This window comes from Callospermophilus lateralis, chromosome X (assembly GCF_048772815.1).
Source record: "Callospermophilus lateralis isolate mCalLat2 chromosome X, mCalLat2.hap1, whole genome shotgun sequence".
In the NCBI taxonomy this organism is placed as follows: Eukaryota; Metazoa; Chordata; class Mammalia; order Rodentia; family Sciuridae; genus Callospermophilus; species Callospermophilus lateralis.
The window spans coordinates 51274720-51295852 of record NC_135325.1 but is presented as its reverse complement, the minus strand read 5'-3'; the positions used below and the strand labels follow the sequence as shown (position 1 = coordinate 51295852).

Below are 21133 nucleotides of genomic sequence, written 5' to 3'. Positions count from 1 at the left end.
ATTTCTGAGCAGCTGCTAGTATGTAAGAGACTTGGAATTGGCAACATCTAAAACTGTCTTAGCAGTGCTTAGCTGACCTCACCCAAGTTCCAAGTACTACTTTGCCTGATCCTTTTTTCCTGAGCCTCGGAGCTAAAATGCTCCTGTGCTCTTTCCTATTGGCTAGGGAGACCAATTGAAGTTCCCTTGCCCATGTTAGGAGGTGTCCGCCTCCTGAACTAAAGATAGAAACAGCTGGCCCTTTCAGGCAGCTAAAAGCCTCCGGACTAAGAGGTGTTCCCCACACGACAGCCAAACTCCTTGAAATACCCTTTCAGTTATTCTGCCAACGCCTCCATGTCTCTGCTCTGCCATAACAAAGGCTGTGGGCAACAGTTTGACCCCAATACCAACCTCTCTGGTGAGTAAATCCTGACCTGGCTGGGGGCTCTCTGGGTATTAGGGGAATGGTTTACTGTAAGACTGTTGGGAGCATGGTGGGATAAACTTCATGTACTTCTGGCTATTTAATTGGGCTGAGTGATCTTAAACCTTTGCTGATTTATTTTTTTACAAGAAAAGAAAACCCAGAGGAAAGGGAGAAGTGATATTTGGTATAGTTATCTTTCCTATCTTTCTACTGGTATCCTTAGATTCCTGTCGCTATCACCCTGGGGTCCCAATCTTCCATGATGCACTAAAGGTGAGCAGTAGGTGAGGTGGGTAACAAGAACATTTCCCAAAGGAAGTATACCCAGGAATCAAAGCTGATCTGGGTCTCTTGTTACCAGGGATGGTCCTGTTGCCGAAAGCGAACTGTAGATTTCTCAGAGTTTTTAAACATCAAGGTAAATCCTTTATTTCCTATAGACAGACACAATATCTTTATTTATTTATTTTTATGTGGTGCTAAGGATTGAACCCAGTGCCTCATGTGTGCAAGGCAAGCACTGTACCACTAAGCTAAAACCCCAGCCCTCTATTTCTAATCTTTATCTCTTTATCTATACTAGGGCTGTACTATGGGACCGCATTGTGCTGAGAAGCTTCCTGAGGCCCCTCAGCCTGAGGGCCCTGCTACAAGTTCACTTCAGGAACAAAGACCTCTGAATGCAATTCCAAAGTCAGAAGAGACCTTGCTCAGAGAGAGGCCCAAGTAAAGAGAAGGCTCCTGGGTTTTTCCTATATTCATGTAGCTTTCTAGGAGTAATTACTGGGTCATTTGGGTTTGGTAACTAAGAATCAAAGAGATAAGAAGGGTCAGGTGTCAGGGTTGGATGGTATATATTCTGTGTCTTGGAGGAAATTTCTGTTGTGCTGTCCTTTTGCTCTAAGGATAAGGGATAGATATCTTCCTCTTACACACAAATATATACTTAGTTTAACACAAGGAAGACTGTTGAGAATGGCTTGATTTCTTTTTCTTTCTAGAAAATAGCTATAAGATAAACCATCAAGAAAAGGAAGTAGTATCGGTAGCCAGGAGGCTGCAGAGAATAATTTGTAAGACTAATATGAGCAACAGAAGAAAGTCATCAGGTTCTGAATTAGATAAAGAGGAAGATGAACTGGTGTAGTTCTGTAGAGAAATATAATTAGAGCAACTGAGAAGATGGATGAGAGCAGCCCTAAGGATTTCTCTGGGTTTGGGGATTTGGGTGTCCACACAGAGGTGCACATTGGAAATGAGGTGCTACTCAACTTCTCCAATAGACTTTGACTATTTCCATGTGTGGGAGTATTGGAGCTGGCAGTCATGATTCATGGCTCAGAACTAAATAACCTGCGTATAACCACTAGGTCAGAGTTGCCTCCAAAGTTACTGCCACTAAATGTATCTCAAGCCTTGGAAATAGCATTGGAACAAAAGGAACTAGACCAAGAACCTGGGGCAGGTAGGTAGAATCTTAGTAGGTCAAACTTCACCAAGTAGAATTTGTCAGAAATAGCACAAAGGTTGGGGAAATTAATGGGTTCCTGACTGTTTCTCTTGCCCAGGACTTGATAGTAGTCTGATCCGGACTGGTTCCAGCTGCCAGAACCCAGGATGTGATGCTGTGAGTGAGAGCTTTGGGGGGCTCAAGCATGTGGATGAGAGATGGCTATACCAGAGGCATAGGTGGGAATAAACATGAGACAGAGTGGGGTAAACCCTAGAATGACCTGATTCTGTTTCTGATTCTCCTTTATCTTTGTTAGGTTTACCAAGGCCCTGAGAGTGATGCTACTCCATGTACCTACCACCCAGGAGCACCTCGATTCCATGAGGGGTGAGGGAGGATCCTAGGTGGTCTGTAAGACAGGTTTCTCCCAATATTGATGGTAACATTGGGAGCTTGGTGTGGAAATTTAGTTGAATTATCTTTCTATCTCAGGATGAAGTCTTGGAGCTGTTGTGGCATCCAGACTCTGGATTTTGGGGCATTCTTGGCACAGCCAGGATGCAGAGTTGGTAGACATGACTGGGGGAAGCAGGTAAGCAAGTCCCAGATTTTCTAAACTCTTGATTAAAGCCCAATACCAGGGCTGGGGATATAGTGCAGTTGGTAGAGTGCTTGTCTTGCATGCGTAAGGCCCTGGGTTCAACCCCCAGCACCACATACACACTAAAAAAGATAAAACCCAATACCAGAGATAAGCTCTCTTTTTGTACCTCGGGGCCAAACTCTCTTCCTTTAATTCAGACCAAATAAGATGCTGCTCCTGGGCTGAGGATGTGACTCCATGGTAGAGTGCTTGTCTAGAATGTAAGAGGTCCTGGGTTCGATCCCCAGTATTGAAAAAAACATCCTTATTCCTCTATAACTCAGATGCATTGCTTCATTAAGCATTGTTGTTAGTCTGAGACTCTGCTGCACATACCCCACGAGAACGTCACTTGGGCCTTTGGGTTAAGAGTTTATTTTTACCATCTATTATTCACATCTTCTCTTTAGCTGCCAGCATCTTGCCGTCATGATTGGCACCAGACAGATTCTTTAGTAGTGGTGACTGTGTATGGCCAGATTCCACTTCCTGCATTCAATTGGGTGAAGGCCAGCCAAACTGAGGTGAGGAATGGTCTGGTAGAGGATGGGAGGCTGGTGAATTGGGTGATATTATACAATTATAGGCAGAGATTCTGTATACAGTTAACTTACAGACTCCATAGTTCCGTGAGAGGAAGAGAGAACTTTTAGGTCAGAGTCATATCATACATACCTCTGGCCTGATTCTCTGCAATAATGACTTATTCTGCCCTTCTTTGATTGTTACTACCCTTGTAATTCTTTTCTCTCAGCTTCATATCCACATTGTCTTTGATGGTAATCGCGTGTTCCAAGCACAGATGAAGCTCTGGGGGGTAAGTGAAGAGAAGGGGACAAAGGTTGGGGAAGCAGATGGGGTAAAAGAAGGACCAGAATGGAATGAAAAAAGGGTATCCTGAGGGAAAGAGTTGTAGTGGGAAAGTGGAGATTTTCTCTTCATTTGCTTTCACATTCCTTCTCTTTTCCCTTCTTCTGTTCTCCTTTCTCTCATCCTTTTTCATTTTTCTTTCTTCATTAATCACCACTCTACCCCAATCCTTTTGGTTTCCTCATTCTCTCTTTTTTCTGTGTTCCTCTGTATCTTTCCCTCTTTCTTAGGTCATAAACGTGGAGCAGAGCTCTGTCTCCTTGATGCCATCTCGGGTTGAAATTTCCCTGGTCAAGGCTGACCCAGGATCCTGGGCCCAGCTGGAGCACCCTGATGCACTAGCTGAGAAGGCTAGGGCAGGGGTTGTATTAGAGATGGATGAGGAAGAATCTGAGGATTCAGATGATGATCTGAGCTGGACAGAGGAGGAGGAAGAGGAAGCGATGGGGGAATAGTGACACAAGAAGTTGAGTATCTAGTTAGGACCTCAGTGACTCCCTTAGAATCTGAGACCAGAATATAGTTGACATTTGGTGTCATTGAGCAGCAGGAGGATGAAGATGGGGAGAACAAAACTGTCCAAAACATGCTGTTTTTTCCCTTAAATAAATCTTGTATTCTGCAGTTTCACATAGTGTCATTCTCTCATCTCACTATGTAAGATCGTATTCATTCCCACAGCTTCTCTGTGCGTTCGATACATGTGTGTAAAAACAAGCACGTGCACATTCATTCTATTTTTCACAACCATAAGATATTTACTCAGTTCTTCCTGTATGCTCAGTTATGTATTGGGTAGTTCAGAGATATCTGAGAAACAGAAGACTTACACATTCAGAAAATTATAGTTTGGTGCTGGAACTGTAGCTCAGGGTTAAAAGTGCTTGCCTAGCATGTGCAAGGCCCTGGTTTCAGTTGCTAGTACTCATCAAAATAAGCAAAGAAAATTTACAATCTGGCTGACAAATGAAGGCTGATCTGTAGGAAATAATAATAAACATTATCAGGTAGTGTAACAGTGCTAAATTGTGTAATGTAGTTTACGTTTTTCTTTTTTTTCCAATTTTTTTGTAGTTATTTTCAAGAGCTTACAGGAATTGAAAAAATGGAGTTGTTAATGTGGATTGTAATAAAATGGGTAGGTTGCATGGCAGAAGTACATTTTGTACAGTTTTGTAGTGCTAGGGATCAAGACATGCTAGGCAAAGGTACTACCACTGAGCTATTTTATCCCCATCCTTACAGTTTTATTGAGATACAGTTCATAGATGACACAATAATTGTGTATAAAATCTAAATTTTTTTTTAAAGAGAGAGTGAGAGAGAGAGAGAGAGAGAATTTTAATATATATTATTTTTTTTAGTATTTGGCGGTCACAACATCTTTGTATGTATGTGGTGCTGAGGATCGAACCCGTGCCGCACGCATGCCAGGCGAGCGCGCTACCGCTTGAGCCACATCCCCAGCCCTCTAAATTTTTTTAATTTTAATTTTTTAAATTTTTTTAAAGAAAGTGAGAGAGAGAGAGAGAGAGAAAGAATTTTTAATATTTATTTTTTAGTTTTTAGACACAACATCTTTGTTTGTATGTGGTGCTGAGGATCGAACCCTGGCCGCACGCATGCCAGGCGAGCGCGCTACCGCTTGAGCCACATCCCCAGCCCTAAAATCTAAATTTTAGTGTTAGTTTTAGTATACTCACAGAGATGTACAACCACAATTTTAGGACATTAGTATTACTCCTCAAAGAAATAGTAATTCTCAATTTCTCCCCAAATGCAGAATAGTAGGCAATAAATAATTTACTTTCTGGTGTGATTTACTTATTCTGGACATGTCACATAAATGTAATCATACAGTATTTGGTCTTTTGTGACTGGTTCTTTAACTTAGCATGATGCTTTTGAAGTTTGTCCATGTATTGGCATATATCAGCATTTCATTCCTTTTTATGTCCAAAAAGTATTCCATTGTGTGGATTTATCACATTTTATTTATCTGTTCATCAGCTGAAGGATGTTTAGGTAGTTCCCACTTTTAGAATATTATAAGTAATGCTACTGTAAACGTTGGTGTACAAGTTATTCTGTAAACATGTTTTCATTTCTCTTGGAGTATATCTGAGCCAAACTTTAACACGAGAGCCAGGCATCTCGGTGCATGCCTGCATTCCCAGTTACTGGGAGGCTTAGAGGACCACAAATTTGAGGCCAGCCCAGGCAACTTTTGAGTCTCAAAAATAAAACTGAAACCAGGCTCAGTGGCTCACACCTCTAATCCCAGTGATGATAGAGGCTGAGGAAGGAGAATTGCAATTTTGAGGCCAGCCTCAGGAATTTAGCAAGACCCTGAAAAAATAAAAAGGGCTGGGGACGTGGCTAAGTACTTAAGCAACTTTGGGTTCAATCCCTAGTGCTATGGATGTAGCTCAGTGATAGTGTTTATCTAGCATGTGTTAGACCCTGCCCCAGCACCACAAAAATAGTTAAAATTTTGAGGAACAGCCATACTGTTTCTAAATAGGTTGTACCATTTCACATTTCTACCAGCAGCATAAGAGGGTTCCACATGCTCACCAACACTTGTTATTATCTTTTTTACTATAAACATACTAGTGGGTCTAAAGTGGTATCTATGATTTTGGTTCACATTACCTTAATGATGATGTTGAGTAGCTTTACATGTGTTTATTGGCCATTTGTATATATTATTTGGAGAAATAACTGTTCAAATCCTTTACCAATTTGTTAATTGGATTGTCTTTATTGTGAGTTGCAAGTGTTCTTTATTCTAGAGACAAGTCCCTTGTCTGGAATGATTCATAAATATCCTCTCCCATTTTGTGGGTTGTCTTTCTACTTTATTTATGCTATCCATTGATACATGTAAGTTCAGTTTTTTGAAATCCAAAGTTACATATTTTTCTTAGATTGCTTTTGCTTTTGATGTCATATCTAAGAAACAATTACCCAATACAAGATCATGAAGATTTGCCCCCATATTTCCTTCTAATAATTTTATAGTTTTAATTTTTACATTTAATTGTTTGATCTGTTTTATTTGGTGTGAGGTAAGGATTCAACATTAACCTTTTGTAGTGGATGTCCAGTTGTTCTAGCACCGTTAACAATTAGGAAGACTATAGTTATTTCCTCATTTAATTATCTTGGCACCCTACTTCAGAATTCATTGACCATAAATGTGAGGTTTCAGAGATATATTTTGAATGGATATTTAGAGAATGAGAAATTGGTAAGGGTATGTGAGAGTAGGGAAAGGCAGACTGGGACAGGTGTTTGTGTGTTTTATTGTAATTTCCAAAAATAATACATTGAGGGTTTTTTTTTCTGTTTTAAGTAACAATCTAGAAATGTGTAGGGTAAAAAGTAAATATTTCCCTTAAGATTTTCACCAAATATAGTTCTTAGGCTATTTTTGCCCTACAAATATATATTAGAAAGATATATTTGAGGGAGAGGAAGAAAAAGTGCAATGTGGCTAGATTGAGAAGATACTAAAATTATAGATCAAGTTCCCCACCTCCCTTGGTACTAAGGATTGAACCCAGAGAACTTAACCACTGAGCCACATCAATTTTTATTTTGAGACGGGTCTCAAAATAAAAATTGCATAGAGCCTTCCTTAGTTGTTAAGGTTGGCCTTAAACTTGCAATCCTCCTGCCTCAGCCTCCCAAGCTGCTGGAATTATAGGCTTGTGCCACCACATGCAGCCAGGTCAAAGTTTCTTTTTTTGTTTTTTAGTTGTTGATGGACCTTTATTTAATTTACTTACATGCAGTGCTGAAAATAGAACCCAGTGCCTCACACATGCTAGGCAAACACTCTACCACTGAGCTACAACCCTAGCCCCCAGGTCAAAGTTTTATTTAACATGACTTAAAAGAAAGGGGCTGGGCGCACGCCTTTAATCCCTGAGGCTCGGGAGGCTGAAACAGGAGGATTGCGAGTTCAAAGCCAGCCTCAGCAAAAGCAAGGCACTAAGCAACTCAGTGAGACCCTGTCTCTAAATAAAATACAAAATAGGGCTGGGATGTGGGTCAGTGGTTGAGCATCCCTGAGTTCAATACCCAGTACCCCACTCCCCAAAAAAGGCATTATGATGCCAAGATAGTGGAGCACACCTGAAATCCCAATGACTCTGGAGGCTGAGGCCAAAGAATCTCAAGTTCAATGTGAGGTTCTAAGCAACTTAGTAAGAACCTGTCTAAAAATAAAAAAAGGACTAGGGATGTACCTCAAATGATTGTGTGCCCCTAGGTTCAATCCCTGGTACCAATAAAAGGAGGGGGCATAATGGCCGGTAACCCCATTGCTCAGGAATTCGAGGTAGGAGGATTACAAATTCAAGGCCAGCCTCAGTAATTTAGTGAGACCATAAGCAATTTACTGAGACCCTGTCTCAATAAAAATGGCTGGTGATGTAGCTCAGTGGTTAAGGACCCCTGGGTCAAATCCCTAGTACCAAGAAGGGGAAAGAAAAAGCATTATGGTCAACCATCTGTATCTGCAGGTTCTACACCCATGGAGTCAACCAACCTCTGATCAACGAAAGTATATAGGAGGACGTGGATAGATTATATGTAAATACTATGCCATGTAAAATTATTATATGTAAATACCATGCCATATAAGATAAAGGAATATTTTATATGAGGTATTTGAGCATATACTGATTTTAATATATGTAGGGACACAAGGGCAGGTATACTAAACTGGATCCCCCTAATCCCCTGCTGATACCAAGAGAGGGGACTGTGTATGTCTTTTTTTTTTAACATGTCAAAGATCTTATTATTTAATCCATTTGTTAAGGAGGGAACCAGTAAGATGTTAAAACCTTTTCAAAGAAGAATTCAAATACGCACACACAGAAGTTGGCCTTTTCTTTTTCTTTTCTTTTTTTTTAAAATTTTGTTTATTTAGTTGTAGTTGAACACATACCTTTATTTTTTATTTTTATGTGGTGCTGAGGATCGAACCCAGGGCCTCACATCACTAGGTGAGCGCTCTACCGCTGAGCCACAACTCTAGCTAGCCTTTTCTTTTTAAATGTAGGGTTTTTCTTCCTTTCTTTTCTTTTCCTTTTTTTTTTCCCCTATACTAGGCATTGAAACTAGGGGCCTTGTGCGTGCTAGACAAATGCTTTACCAGTAAGCTACAATTTTTTTAAAAAAAATTGAGAGACAGAATCTTGTTAAGTTGCTCAAGTTGCTCCTAAACTTGGAATCCTTCTGCCTTGTCCTCCTGAGTCACTAGAATTATAGCATGTGACTCTGAGCCTAGGAGGCCAGTGCAGGAGTTTTGCAAGTTGAAGGCCATTGGCAGTTTAACAAGATTATCTTTTAAAAAAAGGAGGTAATCTTGGGCTACAGCTCAGTTATAGAGTGTCCCTGGGTTCAATCCCCTATACCACAAAAAACATATAGAGATCTTATTTAGAGATGCAAACTGTGTTTTGAGTCTCCCTTGAGTCAGATTTATTTCCTTAATAGAGTGGTCAAGAATTTGGGACATTCAGACTCCAAGAAATATTGAACAGGAAAGCTCACCAAATCTTAGATGATCTCAAGTTCTTTTCATAGCATCTTTTTCTGTCTGTTCAAATTCAAGGAACAAGGGTCTCATTGGGATAAGGGTAGGAGCAGATGAGAATGAATATGTGCAACAAAAATGAGAAACTACAGCATAACATGGATGAGAATTTGGAGGCTGAGGCAAGATTAAGGAATATAAGTGCATGGATATGACATTACAGAGACGTTTGATCAGAGGTAAAGAGGCTTCTTGGATCTCTTCTATACATTTGAAGTACAAATATGGTTTTCCTTTTGAACTGAACCCTACAATGTCCTTTCTAACCCCAGCAGCAGTTTCTTTTTTTTTAAAATATTTTTTAAGTTGTTGATAGACCTTTATTTATTATTGTTTTATATATGGTGCTGAGAATTGAACCCAGTGCCTCTCACATGCCAGACAAGTGTACTACCACTGAGTCACAGCCCCAGCCCAGTTTCTTCTTTTTTTTTTTTTTTTTTAAGAGAGAGAGAGAGGGGGGGGGGAGGGAGAGAGAATTTTTAATATTTATTTTAGTTTTTGGCAGACACAACATCTTTGTTTGTATGTGGTGCTGAGGATCGAACCCGGGCTGCATGCATGCCAGGCGAGCGAGCTACTGCTTGAGCCACATCCCCAGCCCCCCAGCCCAGTTTATTCTTAGTGTCATTTTTTGGAGGGTGAGTTGACATATTGGAATTGGCAAAAAAAAAAACAGTTCAAGTAACTCTTTATAAACTTTAAAATGTACAGCTTTAATAAATAGTGTACTAGTTCATTTTATATAGCCAAAGCCTAAAATGTGGGGCTGGGGTTGTGGCTCACCCACAAACGCTTGCCTAGCATGCTTGAGGCACTGGGTTCAATTCTCAGCTCCACAAAAAATAAAATAAAGGTATTTTTAAGAAGCCTAAATTGTAAGATATTATCAAGGAGGTGTACAACATGAATTGTAACCAATAGCTATAGTTATCTACCCTTCCTTCCATACTGGGGATTGATCCCAGGTGCACTCTAATCACTGAACTTGCTAAATTGCCCACATTGGCCTCTTAACTTGTGAGCCTCCTGCCTCAGTTTCCCAGGTAGCTGGGATTAGTGTGTAAACCATTGTACTTGACTCACAGTTACCGTTTCTTTTCTTTCTTGGTACCAGGGATTGAAAACCAAGGGTGCTTAACCATTAAGTCACATCACAGCTCTTTGTGTGTTTTATTTAGAGACAGGGACTTGCTAAGTTGCTTAAGGCTTCACTGATTTGCTGAGGCTGGCTTTGAATTTTGGATCCTCCTGCCTCAGCCTCCTGAGTCACTGGGATTATAGGCATGTGCCACTGTGCCAGGTTAGAGTAACCATTTCTGATACAAACTAACATTCCAGGCAATATGCTAAGGGCCTTGCAGGTGTTATGTCTGTCCACTTCCGAACATAAAATTTGCATCTTTTTCCTTTTTCTTTCCTTTTTTTTTTTTTTTGGTGCTGGGAATTGAACCCAGAGGTGCTTAAACCCTGACCCACGTTCCCAGCCCTTTTGTTTTTTATTTTGAGACAGTGTTTTGCTAAGTTGCTTAGGTATCCTTGCTAAATTGCTGAGGCTGGCTTTGAACTTCGGGATTATCATGCCTCAATTTCCTGAATCACTTGGATTATAGGTGTGTGCCCATACACCCAGCAAATTTACACACTTGCTCACCTTAATGCCAATCCTCTCCCCACCTCCTTTTACACTTCTCATTGTACTGATCCCTTCATGCATTTCTGCATACCTAACATGTTTTCCCTTCTGTTTAACATTTCCCTTTCATTGAGTATTTTGACATTTAAACATTCATGATCTCTTCAGTATTACCAAAAATCCTCTCTAGAGTTAATATCCCTCTCTAGATCCCACTTAACTTTTTTTTCTCCTTTATAGCCAGATTTCTTTAAATAACTTTTTTTCCATTTTCATTTTCCCCCAGTGTTGGGGATTGAACCCAGGACCTCCTTACTCATGCCAATAAGCTTGCTCACTACCACTGAGCAATGCCTTTAGCCCTCCATTCCCCTTTTCCTACTCCTTTTACAAATTACTCTTATCTCACATCCAACCACTTCAATCTGTGATGGTAAGATTACCATTTACCTCCAAAGTCACTAATGGCTACTTTTAGTAGCCTGTTAGCAAAATATTGATACACATGATTATTTTCTCCTTGAAATACTTTCATACATTGATTTCTGTGTTACATCATTCCTCTTCATTGTCATAACTTCTCTGGCCATTTCCTTTAGTCTCCTTTGCAAGCTGCTATTTTTCTTTCTGGCCAATCAATGGTGAAGTTCTTTAAGACAGTCCTAGGCTTGCTCTGTTATACTTAACTCCTTTTTATAAAAAGCTTTTACTAGAAGCGGGGAGGTGGCACACACATGTAATCCCAGCTGCTGGGGAGGCAGAAACAGGAGGATCACAAGTTCAGAGCTAGCCTCAGCAACCTAGCAAGACTGCTAAGCAACTCAGTGAGACCCTTTCTCTAAATAAGATACAAAACAGGGCTAGGGATGTAGCTCAGTGGTCAATCCTCAGTATCAAAAAAAAAAAAAAAATGCTTTTATTTGAGCCTGTTAGGAAAATTGAATTGTTTTTTCCCCTGAGAGGTTGGGGACACATCTCCAAAGATCTCCAAAGACCATCCAAAACATAGACTCAACAGGGATATTAGGAGAGTACTTGAAATCACACTCCTAGCCTAGCAGGGTTCCTCTGACAAGCTTAATTGGGGAACAGGGAAGCCCATGGCTGATCATTGATATCTTATATTAATATAAGTCTTTTCCAAACCACATTTACATCTCTGATCACTTGATCTCTAGCCTTAGTGGAAACCTTAGCCACTCTATTTCACTTCTTTCATCTTAAGACATTGTCTCCCAGTTGTTCTAGATTTCTGCCCCCACCTCATACTCCTGGCAGCTACTTCAGTGATACTGTTCCAAAGAGTCTTGCCCACACTCTTCTCTTTCTCTCTTTCTCCCTATCTGCCCCCAAAGGCCCAGAACACTGCTATGGGGAGAATCACACAGATAAATATAAATTCATGCTGTCCAGTTTCAACTTGGCCCTTGCAGCTGCTCAGCAACCCTTTTATTTGTCTCATACATTCCCTGGCACTCTCCCACAGAGACTGTTCCAGACCTTCCTCATCTTAAATTCCAGCTTCTGGTGTTTTACTTCTTCAGACTAATAAGTACACTTTGATCAGATGCTTGAGAATTCAGCAACATTGTTTTACAACTTTTTTAATAGAGAATTCATAACATGGACAAAAGCAGACAATAGACAAAAAGTTTAATAGCTTTTTTTTAATGTATCAGTATCCAAATAAAGTCCACACTTTGTGATTGGTAGATTTTTTTTTTTTTTTTTGGTGGTACTAAGGATTGAACCCAGGGTCTTGCATGTGCTGGGCAAGCAGTAATACCACTGAGCTATACACCCCGTCCTTTCTTTATTTTAAGATAGGTTTTGTTAAATTGCTTAGGCTGCCCTTGAACTTGTAATCCTCCTACCTCAGCCTCCCAAGTAGCTGTGGTCATAGGAATGTGCCACCGTTCCCAGTTATGGCATTTTTAAATTAAAGGATTCTGTTCATCTTTCATTTTCCCTTGCCACTTTTTTATTGTCGTTGAAGAGATTGGATTGTTTTTCAGTAGTTTCATAGTCTGGATTTTGCTAATTGCATCTGTTGAATAGTTTAACATATTCCTTTGGCCTCTATATGTTTTATCTTGATAAAAAATATATCTTTACAATGCATCTTTTGTGTTAATTCTGTTTTAAGTGATGTGGAGAAATGGCTCATGTGGCCAAGGAAATGGAAGGTGTCCAGTTTGGAGAGTGACTCAGGAAGGAGCAGAGACTCTTTAGTAGGACTGAAACAGATGGTTGGGGTCAAAGCTCAATAAATAGTAACGAAGGTCCAGGCAAGATAGGATGGGTGAGGGGCCATGTAGTATCAGATTTCCACTCAGCTGGTATTAGGCAGGACAGAAGCAATGAGGGCTGAAGTCAGAACTGGAAAAGGAGAAGTAGCAGTTGAGGGAGCAGCAGCTGGGATGATTTCTCAGGGGATTACTCTACTCACTATACCCTGTTTTCTAAATATATCTTCTTCATTCCTGTCTCTGTTCCTTTGCCTAGGATGTTTTCTCTGGTTGGAATATCTCCTTTCTCTCTACCTATCCAGATCCTACTTATCTTTAATACCTAATACAAGTTCCCTCATTTCCATATTTTGCTTAGAGAAAGTATCTCTGGAAGGACAAACAACATTGATGGCTTTCCCAGGAAGGAAAGTGTATGGCTGAAATACAAGGCTAGAAAAAACAAAGATGTTTTTATTTATTGCAGGAGGGACAGTTAATCTGATTAAAGTATCACATAAAGTTTTTGAAGTACGAGGGAGACTGGAATTTGTAGTTTGAGGAGAAGGAGCAAGGTCTGGAACAGCCTCTGTGGGAGAGTGCCAGGGAATGTATGAGACAAATAAAAGGATTGCTGAGCAGCTGCAAGGGCCAAGTTGAAACTGGACAGCATGAATTTATATTTATCTGTGTGGTTCTCCCCATAGCAGTGTTCTGGGACTTTGGGAGCAGATAGGGAGAACGAGAGAAAGAGGAGAGTGTGGGCAAGACTCTCAGGGATAGTATCACTGAAGTAGCTACCAGGAGTGTGAGGTGGGGACACAAATCTAGAACAACTGGGAAACAATGTCTTGATCTGAAAGAAATGAGATAGAGTGGCTAGGGTTCCCACTCTGAGGCTAGAGATCAAGTGATCAGAGATGTAAATGTGGTTTGGAAAAGCCTTACATTAATAAATCAATGATCAGCCATGGGCTTCCCTGTTCCCCAATTAAGTTTGTCAGAGGAACCCTGCTAGGCTAGAGGAGTGTGATGTCAACTACTCTCCTAATATCCCTGTTGAGCCTTATGTTTTGGATGTTCTGAAATGATTTTAGGAGAGCTCTTAGGAATGACAGAGGTTTTAGGGAGATGGAGTTTGTACTGAAACTGAGAGTCTTTTTAAAGAGCCATAGTGGAAGTAGTTTAAAAAAATTAAAGAAACTACTATTTATTGAAACTTTACTATGATCCAGGCACTATAATAAAAACATATGCATAATACATTCTGTATATGCTGTGTATGTATATGTGCATATGTTTATTTCTCATTTAATTTTTACAAAAATCTATTTCAAAAGAATTATTACTAGGGATGGTATAACACAGTGATAGGACAGTACTCTAAGTTTGATTCTGAGCCCTGAAAAAAGACAAAACCAAAACCATTATCACTATAATTTTTTAATAGATGAGGAAACTGAAGTTTGGGGAGATTATATAATTTCCCTGAGGAAACGTGTCAAGAGTTGAAACTTAAAATTTGTTTTTGGTACTGGGGTTTTAACCCTGGAGTGCTTTACTACTGAGCTACATCCCCAGCCCTATCTATATATTTATTTGAGGCAGGGTTTTGCTAAGTTGTTTAAGGCCTCACTAAGTTGATGAGGCTTGATTCAAACTTGTGATCCTCTTGCCTTAGCCTCCTGAGTCAATGGGATTACAGGTATGCACTGCTATGCCTAGCTCAAATCCAGGTTTGACTATGAATCCTCTATTCTTGGTGTTCAGTAATACTTTTTCACTAAACACTCCCCTCCATTAAATGAATCCTATTTTTCCAGTGACATCTGTCATAAAATTATCAATGTATTCTCAAAAAAAATTGTAGGGTTGAAAGGGGTTAACTGATGTCTTTTTTGGGTGTGGTACCAGGGATTAAACCCAGGGGCGCTCAACTACTAAGTCACATCCCTAGCCCATTTTACTTTTTATTTTGAGATAGGGTCTCACTAAGTCGCTTAGGGCCTTGGTAAATTGCTGGGGCTGGCTTTGAACTCATGATCCTCCTGTTTCAGCCTCCCAGCTGCTGGGATTACAGGCATGCATCACCATGCCCAGCTTGGAGTTAATTGATTTTTTTTTTTTTTTTAAGGAGATATTCTCACTACGTTTTCCAGAATTGAACTCCTGTGCTTTAAGTTATTTGCCTGCCTCAGCCTCCATAATAGCAGGAATTACAGACAAAACAAATGTGCCCTGCTTAAGGGATTAATTAAGTAGGGTAGAAAAAGGAGGCCATGAAACCAGTTGAAGGTAATTGCAACAGTTCAAGGAAAAAAGATGACACCCCACACTAAGTGGGTATGATCATAAGCATGAAAAGGAGGGTATTGAATTTAAGAGAGTTCCATAAGTGGGAGTCAGTAATGTGGACATGTTGCTTTTCTGTATCTTGAACATAGGCAGCTCACTCCTTTCTCAGTGCTTTTGTATTCTCTTGATACTCCTTCCTATAATCGTCTTTCCTCCAGATCTTTGAATAGCTGTCTCCTGCTAGAGTTATAAAATTACCTTTTTTCCTTCTTTTTTTGTGGTACTGGGTATTACACCCCAGGCCTTGTACATGCTAGGCAATTGATAGGCTACAATTTTTAAAAATATTTTTTAGTTGTCAAGGGACCTTTATTTATTTATTTTTATTTATATGTGGTGCTGGGAATCGAACCCAGTGCCTCACACATGCTAGGTAAGCACTCTACCACTGAGCTACCACTGCAGCCGTGATGGGCTATAATTTTTTTAATTTTATTTTGAGTCTTGCTAAGTTGCTCAGGCTGGCCTTGAACTTGTGATCCTCCTGCTGCAGCTTCCAGTGAAGCTGGGATTATAGGGATGCCCCACCACTTTGCCAGGGTTAGCATTTTAAAGTCAGATACATCTTGAAGTCGCAGCTGGTTAAGAGGCTCCAGCAAGGAGAATGGTGACTTTGAGGCCACCCTGAGGAACACAGTGAGCCTCCATCTCAAAGAAAAAAGAATATTGCCATTTTCACTCCTCAGCAAATAAATAGATCAACAACTTCCAGCAGCACAAGGAGACATCAGACATATTCATCCTGTAGTCATATCAAAGGGATGGAAGTTGAGTTTTATTTAATCTTTGGATCCATCTGCCAGTTTGGAGGAAATACAGAGGAATGGGGCCACATGATATGTGTGCAATTAGTAAATCCAGACTGAGAAACACCATAGGTCACAAAGCTCAAGCTCTTCCACAGATAACACTAAAACTTTTTAGTTTGGGTGTACTGGCACACACCTGTAATCCCAGCAATTTCAGAGGCTAAGACAGGAGAGTTGGAAGTTTGAGGTTACTCTGGACAATTTAATGAGACACTGTCTCAAATTTTCTAGAACGTCTGGGGATGTATTGTAACTCAATGGTACATTACTTGCCTAGCATGCATGAGGCCCTGGATTCTATCCACAGTAACAAACACGAAAGAAAGACCTGCAAGTAAGTGATTAGTATAAGAGACAACTTATTAGGGGGAGAATTGTGATTAAAATAAAGCACATGGAAGGGATGCAGGCATGGGTAGAAAAGAACTACTTCTTGACCTAAGTAGTATTTACCTTATTCAGCAAGCCATTTGATATCTATGGTTTCCTATGTATGTTTTAATTTAAAAAGATCAATTCTTATAGAGGCCTTTATTGACAATCCTCCCTAAATTACCACCTAGTGGCCCTGTCAAAATTACATTACCTGTTTTTTTGTTTTTTGTTTCTTTTTTTAACATTTCGAGCCATCTTTTTCTGATGAAGAAAAACCTCAAAAGCACTGGGCACAATACATTTTATAGAAACCAACATTCTTGACTGGCTACATTACCTGTTTGATTTTCTGCACGACCCTTATCAATTAAAGTTTCCTTACATGAGAAACAACTGAACATAATTGTTAAGAGAACAAACTATAAGTTCCCAGGCTGCAATACTCCTGCCTCAGCCTCCCACATAGCTGGGATTATAGGTGTAGGCCACCCAACCTGGCTGTGCTAATTTTTTTTTTCTTTTCAGACAGGGTCTTGCTATGTTGCCCAAGATGATCTGGACTCGGGGGTTCCAGCCGCAGCCTCCCTAGTGCTGGGAGTTGTGCTAAAACTTGTTGAGTATAGAATGCTAGAAATGCAGTTGCCAGGAAAGAAGGCATACAGATCCTTCCCCATTTAAAATGTTAATAATTACTCCTTAATTTCTTACCAGAAAGACTATTCAATGTACAGGGTTACCCGATGGTGTGTGAGATACCAGTTTCCCAATACCCTCATCTCAGTACTTGTTAATATCAATTAAAATTTGTCAACCAGATGAGGAAATGATGACATCTCATATATTTTGCATTCCCTCTAATTGCAGAAATGTGGGATTTTTTTTCCCCGTGTGCTGGGGATCAAATCCAGGGCCTGGCTCATTCTAAGTATGTGCTCTGCCACTGGGGCTATTTTCCTAGCCAGTATAGATGTTTTTTTAAAAAAATATTTTATGGGGCTGGGGACGTGGCTCAAGTGGTAGCGCGCCCGCCTGGCATGCGTGTGGCCGGGGTTCGATCCTCAGCACCACGTACAAACAAAGATGTTGTGTCCGCCAAGTACTAAAAAATAAATGTTAAAAAGTTCTCTCTCTCTCCCTCTCTCTCTCTCACTCTTTCTTTAAAAAAAAAAAAAAAAACATTTTATTTTTTAATTGTAATTAGACACAATGCCTTTATTTTATTTATTTTTATGTGCTGCTGAGGATCGAATGCAGAGCCGCACATGTGCTAGGCAAGTGTTCTACCGCTGAGCCACATCCCCAGCCCCAGTATAGGTATGTATTTATTTTTTTGTGGTGCTGGGAATTGAACTCAGGGCCTTGTGCATGGGAAGCAAGCACTCTACCAACTGAGCTATATCCCCAGCCCCTAGATATTTTTTTTAAATACCTTTTTAGTTGTTGGTAGACCTTTATTTATTCATATGTGGTGCTAAGAATCGAACCCAGTGCCTCACACATGCCAGGCAAGTGTGCTACCATTGAGCCACAGCCCTAGCTCCTCAGTATAGATATTTTTAAATGAATTATTCATGTACATATTTTTAGTTAAATTGTGTTTTCAGCCCCAAATGTCATGCTATCCCCTGCAATACCTCATTGAATTCTGGAGTGTTTTCTTATTTTCACTGATAAAATGGCCTGTCTCATTTGTATCCTTTTCTCTACTTGTGCAAAATTTGTCCCAATTACTATTTCTGCTAATATTTCTCAAATTGATTTCTTGTCACTAGAAAATCATGCCAACTTTTGTCCTTCTATAGTTGTACATTCTTATATATTATTTCAGTATGCTTTTAGTTGTAGCTCACAGAGGATGTGAAATGCGCTTTGTCATACTAAATCCCTACATGTGACTGTTTCACTACTAAATTCTGTTGGTCAATTAATTAATGTTGGTATCAGGAATTGAACCCATAGGCACTAAACCACTAAGCTGTATTCCCAGTCCTTTTCTTTCTTAATTTCTTTCTTTTTTTTCCTTTTCTTTCTTTCTTTCTTTTTTTTTTGGTATTAAGAATTGAACTCAGGGGCACTTGGCCAGATTTGAATTTTATTTAGAGACAGGGTCTTGCTTATTTGCTGAGGCTGGCTTTGAACTATCAATCCTCCCTCTTGCCTTCACCTCCCAAGCCACTTGGGTTACAGGCTTGAGCCACCATGCCTAGCCTCATTTTTTATTTTGAGACAGGATCTCTCTAAGTTGCTAAGGGCCTTGTTAAGCTGCTGAGGCTGGACTCAGACTTGCAATCCTCCTGTCTAAGCCTCCTGAGTCACTGTGATTACAGGTGTGCACCACCACGTCTGGCTATTTGTTTATTCTTGAAGTATATCAAAACTTTATGTAATAATTTAATATTTAGTAAGCCAGTTTTCCCTCATTTTTCTCTTTTAAAAGTTCATTTTTGGGGCTGGGGATATGGTTGAGTGCTTGCCTCACATGCACAAGGCCCTGGGTTTGATTCCCCCACCCCATTAAAAAAAAAAAAAAAGTTCAGGGCTTGGGTTGTGGCTCAGTAGTAGAGTTGTTGCCTTGCATGCGTGAGGCACTGGGTTTGATTCTCAGCACCACATACAAATAAGTGAATAAAATAAAGGTCCGTCAATAATTAAAAATAAAAAAAGTTCATTTTTATATATTCTTCCAAATGAACTTCAGAACCAGTTTGTTTAATACTCCCTACCTACCACCCAAAATTCCAATGGGATCATTATTGAATTTATAGTTATTTAATAGTTTTAAATTATGAAATATCTCATTCAGTAATATCATTACTTCTGTCCATTTATCAGCTTTTCATACTTAGAATAAAAATTTCTAGGTTTCCTCATCAATATTTTATACATGTGTTATTAGGTTTATTACCCTGTATTGTAAATGGAATATTTTCTTCATATTTTCCATGGAAAGTTTTGAAAACAAAAGTCAAAATTAAGAGAATAGTATACTGAGTTTTCATGGACCTATCTATCACCCACCAGCTTCAGTGGTTCTTAACTCACTGCCAATCTTTCTTTCTTTTTTTTTCTTTTCTTTTTTGTATTTAGGATTGAACCCAGGAATGCTTTTACCACTCTGCTAATTCCCAGTCCTCTTTTATTTTGAGACAGGTTCTCATTAAGTTGTTGAGCCTAGCCTTGGACTTATAATCCTCCTCCCTCAACCTCCCATGTTTTTTTGGGATTGCAGACATGTGCCACCACATCTGGCCTCAAGGCCACTATTGTTTCATCTATATTTCCCTAATCCCCACTCCCCCCCCATACACATATCAGATATCAACTCATTTCATCCATAAATATTTAAGTAATGAGGTAGTTTGTTCTTAATTTTTTTGTGTGTGTGTGGTACTCGGAAGTGAACTCAGGGATACTTTACCACTGAGCCACATCCCTATTTTGTATTTTATTTAGTGACAGGGTCTCTGAGTTGCTTAGTACCAAATCTTTCTTTCTTTCTTTTTTTTTTTGCTGAGGCTAGCTTTGAACTCAGCCTCCCAAGCTACTGGGATTACAGGCATACACCGCTGCACCTGGCTAGTTCTCTCTTTTATTAAATAGACAAGGCCTTGCTATGTTGCCTAGGCTAACTCCAGACTCCTGAACTCAAATGATCTCCTGGCACACCTTTACAAGTAATTGGGACAGTAGGTGTGTGCCACCATTCCCAAATTAGATACTTCTCAAACATTATAGTAAATACACCTAGCCTTCTAAAAAATTAATTTCTTTGCATGTATATGTGTGCAGTATTGGGGATTGAACCCAGGGGCATTCTATCATTGAATCAAATTCCCAGTCCCCTCCTCTTTTTTAAAATTTGAGATAGGTCTCACTAGTCCACAGTGGCCTCGGATTTTAGATTTTCTTGCCTCAAGCCTCCTGAGTAGCTAGGATTGACATGGGCCACCATGTCCAGCAGAAAATGAATAATAATATCAAAAGTATGATGAATGAACAGGTTTTTCCTCTTGTCTCAAATGTGTTTTTTAGATTTGTTTGAATCAGGATCCACAGAATACTGTATGCTGCAATTAATTATTTGATGTTTCTTAAATCTCAATCTGTAATCTATAGGTATCCCTTCTGTCTCTCCTCACCTCCTTTGTTTTTTACTGTGGAATTTACTTGTTGAAGAAACTGGGTTACTTTCCAAGGGAGCTTCCTATAGGATAGATTTTAGGGGTTGTAACCCTGTGGAGGTGTTGAATATTGTTAAAATATAGATGTTTGATTAAATGTTGATTCAAGTTGTGCTTTCTTCTTTTAGTCAAGAATATTTCATATGTAATGTAGTGTATTTCTATAAGTAAATACAAAGTCTCATTCCTTTTAGAATCTTCTCTGACATTTTAAAGTTTTACTACAACGTCTGGGTTAGGATTTCTTTGTATTCTTCCCCCCCCCCCCCCTTGGGATTCCTGGTCATCTGAACTTTAATTGGACATCACCTGTGAGCATGGGGTTTTAAGACAGGTTGTAGGCCACCAGGAACCAGATAACCTCAAAGCAAAGGTCTGCTACAGCATTTACTCTAGTGGAGTAGTGGTTTTTTGTTATTTCCTCTTTCCTATACTTTATTGCCAGTGCACCGTATAGGTCTGTTTTTCTATGTCTGGAGATATTATACACACACTGTAAAACTATATCTTGAGGGCTGGGGTTGTAGCTCAGGAAGAGCGCTTGCCTAACATGCATGAGG

At 39.7% G+C, this 21133-nt stretch overlaps 1 protein-coding gene across 1 annotated transcript; it reads left to right on the top strand.

The window, feature by feature from the left end:
• Positions 1-172: 172 nt before the first annotated feature.
• Positions 173-3956, top strand: Itgb1bp2 (integrin subunit beta 1 binding protein 2). The gene is made up of 11 exons (XM_077106989.1): positions 173-400; positions 633-682; positions 771-827; positions 993-1135; positions 1780-1874; positions 1978-2036; positions 2179-2249; positions 2355-2454; positions 2916-3029; positions 3260-3322; positions 3606-3956. Exons 1-11 carry the CDS (start codon positions 337-339, stop codon positions 3828-3830), a joined length of 1041 nt encoding a protein of 346 aa, XP_076963104.1. The 5' UTR covers positions 173-336; the 3' UTR covers positions 3831-3956.
• Positions 3957-21133: the final 17177 nt, after the last annotated feature.

What these genes read in the sequence shown, in the direction of transcription:
- Itgb1bp2 (XM_077106989.1), top strand. Translation starts at nt 337, where the DNA reads ATGTCTCTGCTCTGCCATAACAAAGGCTGTGGGCAACAGTTTGACCCC. An exon ending in CAGAGTTTTTAAACATCAAG is followed by an intron (nt 828 to 992) that starts GTAAATCCTTTA and finishes TATCTATACTAG; the next exon opens with GGCTGTACTATGGGACCGCA. An exon ending in GCACCTCGATTCCATGAGGG is followed by an intron (nt 2,250 to 2,354) that starts GTGAGGGAGGAT and finishes TTTCTATCTCAG; the next exon opens with GATGAAGTCTTGGAGCTGTT.